This window comes from Meles meles, chromosome 15, assembly GCF_922984935.1.
Source record: "Meles meles chromosome 15, mMelMel3.1 paternal haplotype, whole genome shotgun sequence".
NCBI lineage: Eukaryota > Metazoa > Chordata > Mammalia > Carnivora > Mustelidae > Meles > Meles meles.
In genome coordinates this window covers 1,859,106-1,878,492 of record NC_060080.1, presented here as the reverse complement: position 1 = coordinate 1,878,492, position 19,387 = coordinate 1,859,106, and the positions used below count along the sequence as shown (strand labels likewise).

Sequence of the window (19,387 nt, the reverse complement as noted above, 5' to 3'; positions counted from 1 at the left end):
TGAGATCCTGACCTGAGCTGAAATCAAGAGTTGGACGTTTGACCCACTGAGCCACTGAGGCTCTCCAGTTTCCTTATAGTTTTTGACCTCAAAACACTTTTTCCTAATCATTTCTCTCAGTGTATGTGACGTGCAACACCCGGGGAATAGCAGGTGTTCAGGGGCTGTGCAATCCCGGACAGGGAGACACCTGGAGCACGAGCCAGCTGTCCGCACACGGGAATGAACATGCGGCTTTATTTTCATCTTGGAAGCACAGGGATGGGGGATAATTCGTTGAGAGGCTGCAAATAAGCCTGCGTTGCAGAGCCAAGAGTCCTATGAATGTCTTCTGTCTTATTTCCAAGATGTATTGAGACAGAGAGACATGCTCTCCTTTAATTAGCGTGAACGAGGTTTTGCTGACTGTGGCCTCCAGGCAGTGACGTCTGAGCACTGCTCCTCTGGTTGAGAAATCCAGATCCAGGGGCGCCTGGGTGGCTCAGTCATTAAGTGTCTGCCTTTGGCTCAGCATGATCCCAGGGTCCGGGGATGGAGCCCCGCATCGGGCTCCCTGCTCCGCGGGAAGCCTGCTTCTCCCTCTCCCATTCCCCATGCTTGTGTTCCCTCTCTCGCTGTGTTTCTCTGTCAAATGAATAAATAAATCTTAAAAAAAAAAAAAAAGAAAGAAAGAAAGAAAAGAAATCCAGACCCATACTCCCTTTTTTCGGTTAAGAAAAGTTCATGTACAAATGGCTTGTTTCTTAATTCAAAATACCATACTTTCTGTAAATATCATTGGAATTTTTCAAATATATGTACAGAAAGAATAGTTTCATGAGTGTCCATTGTAGTCAAGTCTGTCAGGGAACCTGCCTGGTTTTCTTGACTTGGAGGATGTGGGACAGTCCCACTGGGTTTCATTCCCGAGGTCTTCGTGTTGACCCTCCATCTAGTTATAGACAGTCCTTGTGTCTCACAGCGTACATATTCTCAGCTCTTTCTTCCCACGTGCCCTGAGAGAGTCATTTCTGTGCCGGCCTGTGCTGCTTCCAGCCACGGCTGCCGGCCCTTACCGACGAAGCCCTTTCTCCCTTAACACTCGCTGCTTCCAGAAAGCCCTCCAGGCTTGCCATGTAGAAGACATCAGCTGTGCGGGCAGGCTCGCAGGGAGGGGTTTCAGCAGCCAGGACGGCCTCGAGGCCTGGGACCGTGCCCAGAGCAGTGTGCCGAGCCCTGCACGCTCACTGCCCGAGAAAGCCCGGCAGCTGACTTAGCGAGCACCGCCTCTTGTCTGCCCCCGCATCGCGTGGGAACCTGGCTTTCTCCCTGCTCCAGGGCCAGGGCTCCATGGGGGCTGTGAGGCTTGGCCTCCCCCGGTGGCCGCCCACACAGGTCCCAGGAGGACCTCGGGCTCCACAGAGATCCAAGGGGTGGACATGTGGTTCTAACTGGGCCATCTGGAATCTTCCATGATACCGGATCTCCAGATACCACATACAAGAGCTCCTTTCTCTTGAATTCCAAGCAAGCATGGTTTTAGCGCTGCTGGCCGTGTTTCCTGTGCTTGCAGAAAGCTCGTGGCGGTAGACGAGAACTGAGCCAGGCACAGAAGAAAGAACGGAGGCGGGAAGGAGGGAGCTGTAACCAGTCTCTGGGGCCCCGAGTCCCGCCCGGCCCCAGGCAGTTCCGCCTAGTCTTCTGGACTCCCCGAGCCGACGCATCTGTTTTGTTTGCTTAGTGTGCCGCACTTGGCAGCCTGCACACCCAGAGCACTGGAGATGGGAGCTTCCTTTTTAGAGCGCGAGGGTGCGAGCGTGGAGAGGAGCTTTGGAATAGCACTAGGATGCTGTGTGGCCCCCGTGTGCTGAGCCCCAGGCGAGGAGGCAAAGCCAGCGAGGGTTGCCGGTGCGCGACTCACCCTGGCTCAGCGCTGCCACTGGTCACTGCTCTGTACACACATGCAGCGACAAAAACGAGGCAACTTCCCTCAAGAATGTCCTGGATGGCGGCGCCTGGGTGGCTCAGTGGGTTAAGCCGCTGCCTTCGGCTCAGGTCATGATCTCAGAGTCCTGGGATCGAGCCCCGCGTTGGGCTCTCTGCTCTGCAGGGAGCCTGCTTCCTCCTCTCTCTCTGCCTGCCTCTCTGCCTACTTGTGATCTCTGTCTGTCAAATAAATAAAATAAAATCTTTAAAAAAAAAAAAAAAGAATGTCCTGGATGCTTTAACCCACTGAGTGGCTCAGTCAGGTAGGTCTCTGCCTTTGGCTCGGGTCACAACCCCAGGGTCCCGGGATCGAGCCCCGCGTTGGGCTCCCTGCTCAGTGGGGATCCTGCTCCTCCCTCTGCTCGTGTGCCCGTTCTCTTTCTCTCTCTGTTAAATAAAGAAAAGTATATCCTGGATGAAGCCATAAAACTCAGTTTTATTAAATCTCGACCTTTGAGCGGACATGTTGTTAACATTCTCTGTGACGGACTGGGAAGTGCGCCGAAAGCATTGCTACGGTCAACCAGAGCGTGATGGTGGCGAGGAGACCTGTGGGACGGAGCGGCAAGCCCAGCTGGCCACCAGGTCACCGGGCTGAGCCAGCGAGCTGTTGGGCAGACTTCTTCTCAAGAACGAACTACGTGAGGCCGCCTCGGCGGAGTCTGACCGTGCTCAGCACCGGGGTGGAAGCCAGGCATGCAGGCTTGGACTGGACACGGGAGCGCTGAACAAGCAGCCCTTACTGAGGACAGTGATATCAGCTGCGAGTTGTGAGCAGAACCCTCCCTTCCAGAAAAAGAGTTTGTGATCGTGTTCTAAGGCCTACCTAGAAACGTCAGGAACCGTTCTGCTTGATTAAAGGTGATCCTTCTGCCTTTGTAGGGTTCATTTTACTGCCCCTTAACCCAACTCCAGTGAAACAGTGACATTCACTCATTGTGCTTCTATCTAAAGCACGGACTCAGGTAAATAAATAAAAGTAGAGGAACACTGGTTTTAACCGTTTTCAGTCTCTGCTCAGGCACTCCGCAGTAAGGACAATACGTAGGCTAACTCACGTGGCAGGCAGCATTTTGAGATTTCCACCTCCCAGTGTGTCCGATCCTTGAGTGCAGGGGGAACGGTGCATCTGACCGCTGGTTAAATTACTGACAGATGTAATTAAGGCCCCAAACCACTCGACTCTCAGCTAATCAAAGTGGAGATTATCTTTGGTGACCCTGAACTAATCAGGTGAGGTCTTCTTAGAAGAAGAAATTCAAAGGGATTAAAGCCTTTCCTGCTGGGTTGGAGAAATGAGCTTCTGTGTTATGGGCAGAAGACTGAGGGCATCTTCTGGACGGGGAGAACCACTCCTGGCCAATAGCGAGGAAGAAAACGGGGACCTTGGACTGACCACACGGGTTCTGCCAGGAATCGTGCTCCAGAAAGGACGCGGTCCAGTGACCCCTGAGTCGGTGTGGGACACTGAGCAGAGTAAGAGCCGCGTGCCCACACTTCCGACGTGCAGGGCTGTGAGCCGTCGGCCACACTGCTAAGACCATCCCCCGAATGCAAATGAAACAGAAGAAGTCTCCGGAGAGCTGGAACGGGAGACACGTCTCCGTGGGTCTCCGACGTCTCTGCATGTGCACAGGTGAGGTCCCAGCGCTCCTCTCTGGGAAGTTTGTCTCGTGGTGGCCTTGCGAGGTAGACGCAGTGTCTCCCTGGAGCAAGGACAGGTGTGCTTCCTGCCCAGGGTGATCAAGGTCTTGGGTCCTAAGCTCAGGGTTCTTTGCCTACAGCGCAACTCGGGGACCACGCAGGTGTCTCTTCGCATCCCTGGCAGGACCTGGTGTCTGGGGAACCTGTCAGAGGTGCTGACAGCGGCTCCTGCTGGGGAGCCCCACGCTGGGGCTCGCGCCTGGCCCGGGAGACGCGTGTCTTCGGCCGTCGCTGGCGAGCTAAGGGTAGGCTCGCTCCATAGCTCCTCAGTAGCACGCAATCCCACACCCATTCAGAGCTGTCCCCCCAGGCCAGGGACATAAAGTGCTTGGTGGCCAGATGCAATGCGAGTAGTATTAATGGGATAGAATGGGGTCGGCAGGTTCCAGCCTGATGCCTGTTTGTGTATGTTCTGTGAACTAAGAATGGCTTTTACACTTTAAAATGGTTGTTGCCAGAGGACTGATCTATTTCTCTCGACTTTGCCTCTTGGCCTGCAAAGCCGGAAAGAGCTACTCCCAGTGCCTTCGCAGCGGATGTCTGCCACCCGGTACAGGTGCACGTCCACATCCTTCATGCTGCCGTGTGTCGGGGCGCCTGGCCTTCCGCTCTGCCCTTGCCCTGCCCTGCTGGCTCGGGGGCCCCTGGCCAGGAGCACTGCATGGCGCCGGGATGGATGACGGCCTGCACGCCCAAGGCTGCGGCAAGGGGGACCATATGTCTTTCAGAACATCTAAACGGATTCTTCCCAAGTTGCCTACTGAGGGTGATAAATTCTGGTCGCAAAACATATTTTTTGACTGCTGCTGGCTGTTCTCCTGGAAGTAGTTCAATTTCAAAGGATTTCCCTTCAAAGGAGGAATCCCGTGGGCCAGCAATGGTCACACGAATGTAATGAGCGCCCTTTTGATTGGATCTGCCTGCCTGAACCTGTCCTGGCCGCAGGGGCTGGGCTGGGGAACAGTTCCTCGGGGCATCCCAATGGTCTTGTTTTTCCAAAGTATGTGGTGTTTTTGGTTTTTTTTTTTTTCTTAAACAACATAACACAGCTCCCTCTGTCCTCCCCAATAGTTAGAAAAAGCATCTGAGTAAGATGGAGGCCCCCCAGATGGTGAAGCCTGCTTGTCTGTGCGCTGCCCCAGCAGGCGCTAGAGACCCTGTCCCTGTTCCCATTCCAGCCGTCACCGCGACCGAAGGAGAGCAGCCTCGCTCCTTCCCGCACTGTGCGGCAGTGGTAGCGTTTGCAGGCTTTGGGGCCGGCTCCCCACCTCACACCCAGCCCTGCTCCTTCCTGGCCCCCGGACCACCAGCAGTCACTTGAGCTGTGTGTGTCCCGTTGTCTCGTCTCTAAAGTGTGGGTGGTAAGTCGTGCCCACATGGCTTGGAAGGCTGGGCAGGCATGAAGCCTTTGCGAGATTACCCAGCCCAAGTGCTGTTACTTCCGAGGGCACGAGGTCTGGTTTGAGTTAGGAGGCCAGTGGCAGTAACGTGAGAACTCGATGCTGTGTCCTCTTCCCATCCTTTCCATGTTCGTTCAGCAAACTTTCTTTTACTGCCTATGATGAGCCAGGCACCGGTCCTTGGAAGACTAATAAGACACACGCTGACCTCCCCAGAGGTGAAGGGCTGGAGTCAGAGAAGGCCTCTGCAGGGAAGGGGGATCTAAGACGGGAACAGAAGCGCGCAGAGCGGGACGGCAGGTTCAGACGCTGAGTGCGCGGAGGGCACAGAACAGGCAGGAGGGAGACGGGCTGGAGAGGTGGTCAGGAGCCACGGCAGTCAAGAAAGAAGGTTGAGCAGACAAGTAACAAGATCTTATTTGTATTTTTATTTACTTTTTATTATTTAAATTTTTTAAAAATTAGGCTCCACACCCCCATAGAGCCCAATGAAGGGCTTGAACTCACGACCCTGAGATCGAGACAAGCTGAGATGGAGTTGGCCGCCCAACATGGAGTCACCCTGGTGCCCCATCTGTATTTTTAAATCTGTGCCATGCGGAGAAGGGCTTGCAGCGGGGCGGAGGTGGGAGCGGGCTCCGCTGTAGGGTCCCTGTTGCCAGTCCGGAGAACAGGGCAGGAGCAGAGATGAAGCGTGTACATTTGCGCTGTTGCTGGATTGGGCTGGGCGTTGAGGGCGAGGGAGAGGAAACAGAAAACCCCTAGACTTCGGGATTCGGGCACTGGTTGGTTGGTGCGGCTGTTGACAGGGTCGGGACGGGCTGGGAGACCTATCTGGACGTGTGGGGAGTTGCGTTCTGCTTCGGCTGAGTTAGGTCAGACACGCGAATTCACCACGTGTGTGGCCATGTCGAGTTGGACACCGGCTCGGGTCTCAAAGAGGTCCAGGCTGGAGATGACTGCGGAAGTCACTGTGTATCCTGGACGACACGAGGTCACCTAGGGTGTGTGTGGGGAGAGGACAGGACACTCCACAGCTCTGTGGCCACGCCAAGGAGAGGAACCAAGAGGGAGCTGGAGGTCAGCTGGGGACAAAGCAGAAGCCGGCACCTCGCAGCCCCTCGCTCCCCTGGGTCACGTGTGAGACATTCCTCACGCACCCCCAGCTGCCCTAGAAGAAAAACAAAGAGTTAACTTGCGGAGATCACAATCCTACAAGACAGGAGTCTCCCTCGAATTACAAATGTCCTCGTGATTAACAACAAAGAAGCTGTCTTATCCACACTTCCAGAGACAAACAACGCAGTTCCTAAAGCCCTAACACCGCCCTCCCCTCCATAAACCCGAAGGAGACTGAGATGAGAGGAAATAGAAATGAAGTTAAATTTCTTCTAAACCCAGAGCTCATTGACACGGTCGCCTGATAGGAGAGATGTGGCATTCCACCAGGAAACTCCCAACTGTCGTCGTGCGAGTGCCTCGTTAGAGCGAAAAACAGCCTCGGCTTGACAGTAGCCAGGCCTCCAGTATCCTGACGGTCTTCTGTACCGTGACAGCCCTTCTGAACACCCCCTTTGTCCTCACCTACCCAGCTCCTGTGTGCACAATCAGCCACTCCTCGGGACAGCGGGCAGCAGCTCTTCCTGCCCACGGGTCCTGTCCCCATGCTTTAAGAAACCACCATTTCGCACAGAGATGTCTCAAGAATTCTTTCTTGGTCATCAGCTCCGGACCTCAGCCCACCGAACCTCACCTACGTTCTAGAACTCCAACATTTGGCGCCCGAACGTGGGGCTGTGAGTCTTTACATTTGGACTCTGAGCTCCGGGGCAAAACTGCTGAGTGCTTTCTCTCTGCTTCCCTTACTCTCACTTCAGGGCTTTTCACCGAGTGCCGTCTTATCGGAACACTTGCAGGTCGACTGCTCAGGCTGGAACCCTCTAGCCCATGGCTGCTCTATGGGGAGGAGAAAGTCTGCCCTTTGACTGGAAGTTAGTACCCTGGCCGGAATGGTAATAAGACCCAGAAACTTGATGCCCTCTCTTTATTCCTGTTCTTATATAAAGTTGTCTCTCTTGGGCACAGGACAGCCACCTAAGTCACCAGGATGGCTGTGCGAGGTTTCCTCCTGATTGATCTAATGTGATCCCCTTCACATCCCTGGTTTAGCCACTTCTGGCCACGAGACCTCCACTGGGAACCGGCTGAAACCAGTACCCGCTTGAATTAAAAGGCAACGGGGGACCATTTCCTAGGGAAGTTGGCTGTAAGGACCACATGTGTTGGAATGTCTCATAGACCATGATGGATTTCAGTCTTTACTGTTCTTGTCCATGTCTTCTACAAACTACTTAAAACTACAAAATTGGGTAATTTCCCCTTGTAAAACCTTCCTAGTATTTCCATGGGTTAAAATGGAAAGACAGCATGCAGTCTCCAGGACAGAGGATGGCATGGCACAGTATTTTGGTTCATTCACCAAGTACCCATCAGCAGCCTAGGATGCCATGGGGAAGAAGAGGGGAGCCGGCAGCCCTCCAGGGTCTTTTACGGCAGGTATGCCTTCCTGGGGAAGGCAGGGTTGTGATCAATAGCGGTATCTTGAGGGACGCCTCTGGTCGCTTTTGACACAGGGGAACCTCTGACAAATCCTGTGTGGGACGCCACCCAGGCGTCAGGGGGGATTTGGTAATGGACCTTCTTTACTTTTCTGGGCGCATGGCCTCAGCAGGCTTCTTCAGCTAGGTCTCCCTATCTGAAAGATATGAACTTCTTCTACTCTTCTATTTCTTCTTGGTCATCGGCTCCAGACCTCACCCCACCTAACCTCACCTGTGTGTAGAACTTCATGCGGGGGAAGTGAGAAGGAAGCGTTTCAGGAAGGGCGGACAAGAACAGAGATAAGTGACTGGGTGCGGCACTGGGGGGTCCTGGGTTATCTTGTGAGAGCTGTCTGTGGGGAGGGGTGACCCTGAAGCTTTCCTGGGGGCTGGGATCCCCACCAGAGGTAAGATCATGCAGTCTTATCTGAAGTGCAGGAGGAAGTGGGCCATGATGTGGAAGGCGTCCCCCGGGGGACCAGCAGCAGCTGGTCGGGTGACGCGTGGAAAGGTGGGCTCCCACCAGACGGGGGACGGCAGCAGCAGACCGGACACGAAATCTACCTGGGCTTCGTGGGCAGTGGTTCCCGGGGTTCAGAGTGGGCTGTTCACTCTGGAGATGTGCTGTCCTAGGTCTAGGTTCAATCCCGCGGGCTTCCGAGTGACCTGGTTCCCTGTTGGAGGCTGTGCCTGATGGTGAGGTGATTGGATCTTTTCTGGCTGACTGCTTTGAGGAAACGAAACTTTTCTAATCTGCTCAACAGAGGATCGGTTCAAGGACTGGGAAGGGCAAGCTTGTTTTTCCCCCTAGAACATAACAAGTCACGTGGGGAAGGAGCTGGCCAGTTTACAAACGGGGGCGGGGGGGGGCAGTCTTGATACTGCACCCATGGGGGCGGGAAGGAGAGGACGGGGCATCCCCCCCGAGTGACCCTGGGTCCTCCGTGGGGACGGGACCTGACTTCAAGTCCCGCTGCTCCCCACAGGGGCCGCGTGGGTTCCCTGGTGGCATGTCATCTCCCTTCTCTAACACGTAAGTTGTTGCACCAGCTTGCTCCGGGCACCGTGACCTCTGGCCCCCGCCTCCCCGCAGCCGCCCCCTGTCCCGCCGCCCCTCCCCCGCCGGGCCCGCCCCGCCCCGCCCAGCGGCCTGGGATCAGGGCCCTCCCCGCGCGGCGCGCCCGCTCTCCGTCCGCCGCCGCCGCGGGCCGGGTTCAGGGACGGGGCCGGGCGGGTGCGCAGGGGGTGCTCGAGGCGCCCCGGCTCGCCATGGTGCAGGCCTGGTACATGGACGAGTCCGCCGACGACCCGAGGCGGCCCCACCGCGCCGAGCCCAGCCGCCCGGTCGGCCTGGAGCAGCTGCGCCGGCTCGGGGTGCTTTATTGGAAGGTACGCGGGGGCGGGGGCGGCCCCCCATGTGGTGTCGCGAGCTCCCTGCACGCCCCAGCTTGCAGCGAGTGGGGACCGCGGCCGGGACTGGGCCGGGGGGTGAGGGAGAGGGACTGCTCGTGCTCAGTAACGGGGGAGGGGGGCGGCAGGTGGTTAGCGGCGCCCCGGGCACGCGGGACCTGCTCCATAGCGGCGCCGGGAAATCGCGACCTGGGACCAGTGCGCATGCTCAGTAGGGGGCGCCGGGTGGTCGGCGGCGCCCTGGGCATGCTGCACATGCTCAGTAGCGGCGCTGGGAATCGCGACCTGGGAGCGGCGCGCATGCGCAGTAGGAGGACGGGGGGGGTCGCCAACCCCGGGGCCCTCTGCGCTAGCCGGGCTTCAGCCGTTGGGCGCGCCGTGCGCATGCGCAGCACCGTGGCCCGCCCAGACCGCCGTGCGCGCGCTCCGCGGGCCGTCGAGGGCCGCAGTTGGGCAGTCAGGGGGGATCGGCATTGGGGTCTGGGCCGCCGGGGCGCGCCGGGTACGTTGTTAGTGCACTTGCCGTGCCGGAGGCCGGGGACAGGCTGCCTGGGGTAGTGTGCGGGGCCCCGAGTGGCGCGCGCTTTTTGCGCCGGGCGGGGGCAGCGGTGCAGGGGGCGGGTGTGGGAGCGTGGGGCCGCCCTGCCATGAGGCCTTTGGGCCGGTCTGTAGTGGGTCCGCAGTGGACGCTCCCCGCCCGCCGCCGGGCTCCTGCTTGCGGCCCTGGGCGATCAGGAGGCCGGGCGCCTTCTGACCCCGAAGACGCCTCCACGGAATGCTCTGCTTTGGCGCCTCCTTAGTTTTAGGGATTATTTCTCTCCCCAGGCCAAGACCAAACACGTACCTGCGGGCAGGGACCATCTCTGAGGCTCTGATGGTCCACGGTGCCTGCTGCGACGGGGAAACACGTTCTGTTTTCTCACAAAGTCAGTTTATCTGCAGCTAAACAGAGTTACGTTACTGCGCTTTGGGGATTTGGATCTTTTTGCAGAATGAGATCTTGGTCAACTTGGGAATGTATCCAAAGGATAAAATACCACCTTTTAAAGGACATATTCCAGTTTCTCCGCGGGGTCACACCCAGTTCCTGCGACCTTCTAGTTCTGCTCTGGATAAGTCAGGGCGCCCAGCTGGCCCAGTCGGCAGAGCCTCCAACTCTCCATCTCAGGGTCGTGAGTTCAAGCCCTGTGTGCGGCATGACGTATACTTAAACATAAATAAGTAAATGATGTTTACTCTCTGGGTTCTGTGTCCTGTGTATTTTTATATACTTCCTTCATATTAGCTGTTCTCGATCAGTGGGAACCAATGGAGGATTTTTGCGCATCTGTTCTTAGGGACTGTAAGGGCCTGGTTAGCAAAAGAAGTTACTTAAAAAAAACCCCGGATATAGGGGTGGGCCAGGCCAGATAAGTGTATTCAGTCAGAGGGGTGTGCATATATTAACTGTGGTAGGTTGAAATCCGATTGGCCACCTGTGTGTGGGCGGGGCTCAGCCACCACTATAAAAGATGGTCTGGGAGGCTGGATGGGAGAGTTTTTTTTTTTTTAGCAAGAGCAGAAGCTGTAGCGGCGCGGTGCCGGGAGCAGCGAGCAGTAGGGACGCAGCAGATAGATGGTTTTAGTGTGGGGTAGTCCTGTGCGTATCACGAGGTGGGTTTGGTAACTTTGGGAGGCATCTGCGTAGAAATTAATGTGTTGATGACTAGTGCTTTAAGATATTCTGAAGTTTGCCGTTCAGGAGTTGTGGTAAAATGTGCATTTTATCGCAGCATAATGCAAGGTGAGCTCAGTTCATCGCCAGTAGTTTGAAGTAGGAGTAAGGTGAACTCTGGCTTGGGTCCTGGCAAGTGCTTCGTCACAGACATGTTAGAATGGGACCTTGAGGGGTGCCTTGGTGGCTCCGTCACTAAGTGTCTGCCTTTGACTCAATGGGACCTTGAGTAGATAGGGTTGTGATGACTGACGATGATGGAGCTTTCTGGGTGTAGGGAGCTGTCAGGAGCAAGGGTGTGGGGATGTGAAGATTCTTTTGGAGCAAATAATTCTGTTTGGTCTAGAATGAAGTTTTTTTTTGTTTTTTTTTAAACAGGTGATAGGGACAGAGGAGTAGAAAAGGCAACGGGGGCCACATGATGGAAGGGCTCTCATCCCGGTGTAATGAACTTGGGTTTTATTGACAGGCTTCCAGAGCTTCCAGCCCAGGGAAGCAGCTGATCAAAGAGATGTCCCAGAGAGATCAGAGACCCGCAGAGGATTCGTGCTGGAGGAGCAGGACTGGGATGGACGTGGGGTTGGTGACCTTGGACAGGCTTGGTCATGGGTGCTTTACCTGGGCTCCTGGAAGTGGGACTCGAATGCGAATATGGAATCCCCCAGAAAACTGCCGGGGAAAAGGAGGCAGGAATTAAGTACAACTGCACTCTCCTTCGCCGTGACAGGGAATGGGGAACCCTCCAGAGAAATGGGGAAAGGAAGGGAAGGAAGGTTAGTTTGCAGTTTACAGAGGACTGGATGATAAACTTACAGTCGAATCGTACTGGAAATCCAGTAAGAGGACATTTCTTTGTTTGCATTAATGTGACCTCCTTTTTGTTGTTTTGACTCTAATAGTTGGATGCTGACAAATATGAGAATGACCCAGAATTAGAAAAGATCCGAAAAGAGAGAAACTACTGCTGGATGGACATAATAACCATATGCAAGGATAAACTACCAGATTATGAAGAAAAGGTAAGGGAGCTCTAAATTCTTTGAAGAGGGGAATTGTTACATTCACTCCTATTAAACACAAGCTTCTCTTTGTTTTTTCTTTTTCCTTTTTTAAAAGATTTAATTATCTATTTGAGAGAGTATGCAGGTGGGGGGAGGAGGAGTAGAGGACAAGGAGGAGAGAGTCCCGAGCAGGCCCCCTACCGAGAAGGAAGCCAGATGCAGGGCTTGATCTCCCTACCCTGAGATCCCAGCCTGAGCTGCAGTCAGGAGTTAGATGCTCACCTAACTGAGCCATATGTTTTCTCATTCCTTAACGTGGTTGCCGAGGTCATGGACTTGCAGCCTTCTTTCTTAACATAGGTGCTCAGTGCTGTACATTTCTTCCAAGTACTTCTCTAGTGCCGCCACACAAATTTCAAATGATTTTCATTTTCAGTCAGTTCAGAATATTTCCAGATTAATTTCCTTTTTGATTTCTTTGACCTCTGTGAGTTTTTGATATGTGTTAGTTTCCAATTATATGGGGACTTTCCCAGAGGAAAGTCTTGCCTTCCATTTTAATTCCACGGTAATCAGAGGATATATTTTATGAGACTTGAGTCCTTGGACATACACTGAGGCTACTTCATGGGCCAGAGCACAGTTTATCTTAGTGAACACACCGTGCAGGCTTGAGAAGACTGTGTATCTGCCGTCGCTGGTTGAATCATTCCACAGATGTCGACTGGTGGTGCTACTCAGCAACGATTCTGATTTTCTGCTAACTGAACTTGTTTATCAGTGGGTGGTGTTGAAATCTCGAGCTAAAATAGTGGATTCGTGTGTTCTTCTCATTCTGTTACTTTTTGTCTTGTGTATTTTGTTGTCTGTTGTTAGGTGCATACATGTCGAGATTTTCATGTCCTCTTAAGATTGGACCGTTTTGTCATCACATGGTATCTGTCTTTATCCCTGATGATTTCCCTTGTTCTGAAGTCTGCATTGCCTGAAATTAATGTAGCTCCCAGAGCTTGCTTTTGATTACCGTTAACATGATGTTTCTTTCTCTAAAAGTTTGCTTTTAACTCATTTTGTCTTTGTTTTAAAGTGGGTTTCTTGGGATGCCTGGGTGGCTCAGCTGGTTAAGAGTCTGCCTTCGGCTTAGGTCATGATTGCATCGGGCTCCCTGCTCAGTGAGGAGCCTGCTTCTCCCTCTCCTCCTTCCTGCTGTTCCCCCTGCTTGTGTGTCAAATAAATAAAAATTTTTTTCTCTCCCTTTCTCTCTGTGTCAAATAAATAAAAGTTTTAAATTCTGGCTCCAGCACTTACTGCCTATGTAACCTTGAGCTTCAGTTTCCATAATGTGCGTCACACCTCTGTCTGGTTCTCATGCTTGCTTTGTCTCTAGAGATGGATTTTTTCTTAGCTTTTAGCGCCCTGTCATTTTGGTTAAAGCCAGAGTGTAGCGTCTGTTAAGAGGAACCAAGGTGAGTCAGCCTTTACTGTGAGGGTTTGTGTTATCTGGGTGGGAGTTCCATTTGCTGTTGCTGGTGCCAGGGGTTTGGTTTCTTCTGGTTCCCTGGATTTTCTTCTCCCCTGGGGTGTTTGTTTCTTTAAGTGCTCTTCCTCCCGTAGATTCTTTGTCTCACACAGAATGTTCTTTCAAAGCCTTAAGTCACTGTTACCTTCTGGAGCCCTGTCATGCGGTCAGCTGTTGGGGAGGAGAAGTGCTCTGTGATGTTACTGTTCAGGCCAGTCTTCAGTGGGCTTGGTTCTTCTGTTGTGGCCTTTTCTTTCCCTCTTTACGCTGGAGGGGACTGGAGAGGGTCTTCCCACAAGTCAGATAAGGCTCCGATGCAGTTGTTTCCCTGGCAGTACTGGCCTTTGGTGCAGGACGTTCTGGGAGTTTTTAAAAATGGCTGCTTTTCCCCTCCCATTGCCTGCAACGTGAAAGGATATTTCTGGGATCTTCATCCTGAGAACCTGATGGGGTTTCTAGATACAAAAGCCACAGAACTGTGGGGCTTCCCTTAATCCTGGGCTCCCGGGAGTTTTGCACTTCAGAGCTGGCACACATTCAGCCTGCCGCAGTTTGCCAGGAGGACCGCTTGGCGTCGCACCCATTGACCTGCGTGGGGGCCCGCGTCCACCTGTTTCAGAGCTCAGGGTGGCATTTTATCCTCTGACTTCAGTCCTCTGCTGGATCTAGGGAAAGTCTCCCAGACTGTTCTTCCATCAGCTTGGATGTCTTGTGTGTGCGTGTTGGAGGAAGGAAACCGGCAGGTGCACCAGCAGATTGGACTGAGAACAAAAGTGGCGCGAGAACACGGGCGGGGCAGACACACGCGTGCTATGATTGCGTCCGATGGTGCCCGCCGGGCGGACCATGAGTGTTTTGGTACTTAGGAGATGATGGCATTTCTCACTGGGTGCCCTCACGGGTCATGAATTCTCTCAGATTTGCATGGTGTGCTTTGTCATGACTTTTAGATTACCCATCTTCTTAGCAGTGATTTTGTCTTTAATTTAAATTTTTTATTTTTTAGTGCACATGTGCGCACCCTCGCGCGATAGAGAAAGAGAATGGGGAGGAAAAGAGGGAGGGGGAGAGAGAGAGTCCTAAGCAGGCTCCACGGTCAGCGCAGAACCCTGTGTTCTGCTCTCTCACAACCTGGGATCGTGAACGGAGCCGAAATCGAGAGTCGGACGCCTAGCGGACCGAGCGGGCTAAGCCGCCCACGAGCCCCAGCATGACTTTGTCTTACTGCATCGCAGAGACCCGTGTGCTGTTAACGGTAGTAACTGTGTTTGCCGTCATCCTGGTCCCCAGAGTGGCTTCTCCCCCCGGAAGAAAACACCTGCTGGTACAGGCTTCTCTCTCGTGTTTCTCTGAAACAAACCTCTACTATCTCATGTGTCATGTCTGTGTTAGGTTCCAAGATTAGATTCAAGCCTTGTTTTGGCCGGAACCCTACGCAGAAGGTGTTGCGTCTGCTTCGTGTGCGCTGCTGGGAGACGTGTGGTGTCACAGGACCCTTCCTGGCTGACAGGAAACTTGGTCAGGTTTTGTTGATCGGGTTCTTCCTTGTGAACTTCCATCTCCCCCTCATAACTGATAAGAAATCTGTGGAGAATTATTTTGAGTCTATGGACACCATGTTTCTTCTCAGACTTGCACTCTCAGACTTCTCAGATTTGCAGTAAACCTTGGTAGACCCTGCCTGGCCCAGCCGCACTGTCGGGAGCTCAGAGTGGTGACCTTGTCCCGCGGTGTTGAATTGGCCTCGGTCTGCAGGGAGAGGCTGCCCGTTCCCTTCTGTTTACCCCAGTGTGGGCTCCTGCTTCTTCCTTGACTCGCGGCGGCCACGGACTGCAGGCCAGTGAGTAATGCTGATGTTCGGATTGTCCCAGACGTAGCAAGTAGGAGCCTTTCTGAGGGGTTTCTGTCCTGTGGGCAGGTGGCCGTCATTTCCTCAACACCACTTGACTTGTGGAGCCACCGGCGCCCCGCGTCCCCTGACCTGGCCTGGAATCAGCCACCCTTCCTGGTACCCGTCACTGGCGCTTGGACACCCAGACAGGCCCTCGTTGCTGCCTGGGGGTCACTCCCCGGGTCCCTTCAGGGACGAGGCGGTGAATTCCGTGTGAGGGAGAGACGGTTGGTGCGAGCGGTCGCCTCTCCTTCTCTCCTTCGGTCGGCGCCACAGGACTTCCCGGCCCCCGTCACTCGGTGTTGGCCACCTCCGGTCCCGCCGTGAGGGCCCCGGCCCCGGCCACCCCCGCACACCCTCTCCTCGGCGGCAGCCGGTCCTTTCAGCCTGGCTGCGGCCTCTGCGGCTGCGTCTCCGCAGACGACGGTCCTGCCGAGGCGGGGCGAGAGGCGGGTCCGCAGGTCTGTCCGCCTGAGGCTGGCTCGGGTCAGCACGGTCGCCTTCCCCGCCCCGCGCGTGTCTCAGCTCGTTTCTGATTCCGTGGAACAGCCGACTTCGAGCATCTCCGCGCTGCGGGCGCCTCCCCTTCCCTGTCTTGCCGCGCTGCTCCCGGGGCTGCCCGCGCGGCATCGGTTCGGGCGCCCGTAGCCCTCGGTGCTCTGCGCCGCTGGGGTTGGGCGTCGGGCTCTGTCCGGTCCGCGACGGCCCGGCCGGGAGTGACCCGCTGCGGTTCGTGTCGTGCTGTCAGAGGCCTGTGGCCGGGCGGTTCCGGGACGGGGGCAGCCGCGAGCGCGGGTCAGTGCGGTGTGCCCGGCCGGTGACGCCCGCGTCCCCACAGCCTGCCGCCTCAGGACGCGTGTGAGTGGGCGGCCTTGCAGCAGGTGGCGATTCTCCGACGGTTGGCGGCTTCCAGAGGCGCGTCCGCGTCCCGTCCGGAAGCTTCCGGTACCCGCGGGGCGGGGAGCTGGCAGGGGCGGCCCGCTGAGGGGGGCTCGGCTTTCGGGGGATGAGGACTTCCTGAAGACAACACTTTGCACAGGGGAGCGTGTTTCTGGAAATGGTGACGCGGTGTCATCTGTGGAGGACGCGTGACCTGTGCGATGGCCGCGCGCGTGCGGGAGACCCGGCATGACTGCGCATGCGTCTGAGCCACGTGACGGCCACGTGCCCCTGTGTGAGGCGCGGGAGACCGGCCGTGCGGCGGGACGGGAGCCGCCGCGGGCGCCCGCTCCGTTGCGGGCCCCGGGGGTCGGGGCGCCAGCAGCCCCGGGTGTTGCCCGTGGAGACCTCCGCGGCCGCGTCCTGTTCGTTCTGTCGCCGCTGCCCCGGCGCCAGGCCTCCGAGCCGCTGCAGCCCGCGGCCTGGCCCGTGCCCGCTGCTGGTGAGCCGCGGGTGAGCCGCCCCTCCGTCCTCCCAGGTCAGGGTGTTCTACGAGGAGCACCTGCACCTGGACGACGAGATCCGCTACATCCTGGACGGCAGCGGCTACTTCGACGTGCGCGACAGAGAGGACCGCTGGATCCGCATCTTCATGGAGAAGGGGGACATGATCACGCTCCCCGCCGGCATCTACCACCGCTTCTCGCCGGACGAGCAGGTGGGAGGACGCGGCCGCGCGGGCCACAGTGGGACTGTGGGCCCCCGGGCTCTGCCGCAAGGGGCCGGCGGGGCTGCTGTCCCCACCGCTGGCTCCTGCCCCGCTGACGGCCGGCAGCTGGGGCGCTTCCTGCCGTGGGTGCCGGGCCGGAGCCGCCCACCCGTGCGACCAGCGCCCGTGCGGGGTCGTTGCTCCCGTGTCCCAAAGCCGGAATGGGAGTGAGCGATGTCCACCTGTCCCTGCAGACTTTGACGCAGAGCGGGAGTTCCGAAGTCGGCAGGGACAGGGCGCAGACGCCGCTGAGCAGGGACCCGTCCTGGGCTCCATCTGGGACCCCAGGAGCATGACCCGAGCCGCAGGCGGATGCTTAACCGCGGAGCCACGCTGGCGCCCTGCATTTTTGCTCTGAGGGGCGTGCGGCGGGCCGGGCGGCGCGGGGCTGCGAGACGGCAGGTCGTGGGGGGGCGGGGGGGTCCGCACCGACCCCTGCGGCAGGGGCCCCGCTGCCTGGGCTTGAGGCCCGCCGAGCCGGCAGCGGGCGCCCCCGGCCCTGCGGGGAGAGCGCGTGCAGCGGGGACCAGGCACGTGGCCGGCGGCTTGTCTTGGGGCGGGGTCCGCATGCACCGTGTCTGTTTTCCAGAACTACGTGAAGGCCATGCGGCTGTTCGCGGGCGAACCCGTGTGGACGGCGCACAAGCGGCCCGCCGACCACCTGGAGGCCCGCGGCCAGTACCTGGAGTTCCTGGCTCAGTCGGCGTAGCGGCGCTCGGGCCGGTCCGCCTCCGCCGGTCCCGAATCCCAGCGCAGGGCCCTCCTCCTCCTCTTCGCCGTGGGTGTGGGGCTGGTGCGCTTTCCTCGCAAGACTCTCCGGTGTTTATCGAAGGAGCTTTACTATGAAAGTGATTGTTAGTGGCAGCGACCCTGGGACGGTGGACAAGCCACGTTCCCTTCCCCTGATTCCAGGTCAGCCTGAACGAGGGTCCTCTCCCGCCCGTGGGTGAGCCGGGGCTGCTCCCTCCCACCGGCTCTGGAACTGTAAGCAGGTGTCCGCCCGCGCGGTGCCGGCCTCGTGAGAAGGTGTCACAGGAGAGGACAGGACTGGCCAGATAGAAGACGCTGTCTCCCGAAACTGGGTGGGCAGTGCTGCCGGGGTGAGCTGTCCTGTGAGTGGGGGCATACTCAGAGCTGCCGATGGCACTTTCCTGCTCCAAATTCAGTAGCTGCCAGAATCGTACACTCTTGGCTTGTGGTCCTAGTCACCGCGGTCCTGTAACAAATTTATATTTCATCCGCATTAGCATTTGTTCACGGGGATTTCTGGGTTGATTTGCCTGTTAACTCTTCTACAAGCAAATGTTGACTTTAATAGGAAAACTACTGCATTATCTTTTTCCTCAATAATTCTGAGATACAGTTTTGCCTAATTTGTTACAATAATAGAAAATCCCAAATCAACTTCATGTTTTGAAGGGCAGATTGTTTTAAAGATTTTTTAAAATTGAATTAAAAATCTTCGTATTAAAATGCCTTTTTCATTGCCTCCACGTGGGTCTTGGGACCATGTGCCCACGGCACAAGTCGCGACGATCCCGCAAACTCAGTGTTAGGAGTGGGGCGTGCGCAGGCAGCGGGAGGATGGTGGCTGGCCACCCGGCTGTGTCCACCCCCGACGGGGAAGTCGGGGAGGCTCTTCTGACGACAGCACTCCCGCGGGGTTGGGTGCTCGTCCAAGGGGAATGTTGCAGAGGACGGATCCTTCGTAACGGCATCGCCGTTAGGGCTCAGACCTGAGTCCTCCCGGGGAGCACGGAGGTCCGCCTCCCCAGTAGAACAGCCCTGCTCACCGCCTTTGTTCGTGCGGTTGTCACTTGGGAGAGACGCCCGCTCACTGCACGAGATCTCCGTGGACGTTACTTTGCAAATGCGTCCTTTTCAAATTTTTATTTATTTTTTGAAGATTTATTTATTTGAGAGACAGCGTGGGGGCGAGACTCTCGGGCAGGTTCCCCACGGAGCGTGAGCTGGACAGGGCTCTTTCTCGGGACCCTGGCATCATGACCTGGTCACGGCAGATGCTCCAGTGACAGCCGCCTGGGCGCCCCTGAAGCATTTGTCTATTATTAAGGGCGGATAAGCCGCAGGCAGCTTGAGCTTCCTTGGCGGTGGCTGTGCCGAGGGGGGTGCGGACTGGACGGTCACGGAGGAGGAAGCTAACAGAAGTGCGAGGGCAGCGAGGGCCCCAGGCGCGCCAGTGGGGAAGGCAGCCCCCAGGCCGTCTGCGGGCTGCCTTGTGGGTGAGGGTAAGTGTATCCCCTGTTACCACCGTAAAACTTGGGCTGAAGTCATTTGTTTGCGGAGGAATCGTGTCGCACAGGGTCGATCGCAGCTAGAGTAAGTCCTTGACGGTGGTGCAGCTCTCTGCCTGCGGGGGTGCTGTTGGTGCCCAGAGCTTTGGGGCAGCGGAAACCAGTGGAAACAGGGCCGTGGGTGAGTGGGACAGGAACAGAGGTGGGGAGCGGGGGGCCAAGGGCTGGGGCTGTGGCACCCTGGCTGGTGAGAAGGTGCTGGAAGGAGATGCGCCCCCTG

General features: G+C 56.5%; 1 protein-coding gene across 1 annotated transcript; it reads left to right on the top strand.

The window, feature by feature from the left end:
* Window positions 1-8,838: 8,838 nt before the first annotated feature.
* On the top strand, window positions 8,839-18,325 carry ADI1 (acireductone dioxygenase 1). The gene is made up of 4 exons (XM_045979118.1): window positions 8,839-9,058; window positions 11,693-11,812; window positions 16,622-16,801; window positions 17,442-18,325. The coding sequence occupies exons 1-4, from the start codon at window positions 8,939-8,941 to the stop codon at window positions 17,559-17,561; spliced, it is 540 nt and encodes a 179-aa protein (XP_045835074.1). The 5' UTR covers window positions 8,839-8,938; the 3' UTR covers window positions 17,562-18,325.
* Window positions 18,326-19,387: the final 1,062 nt, after the last annotated feature.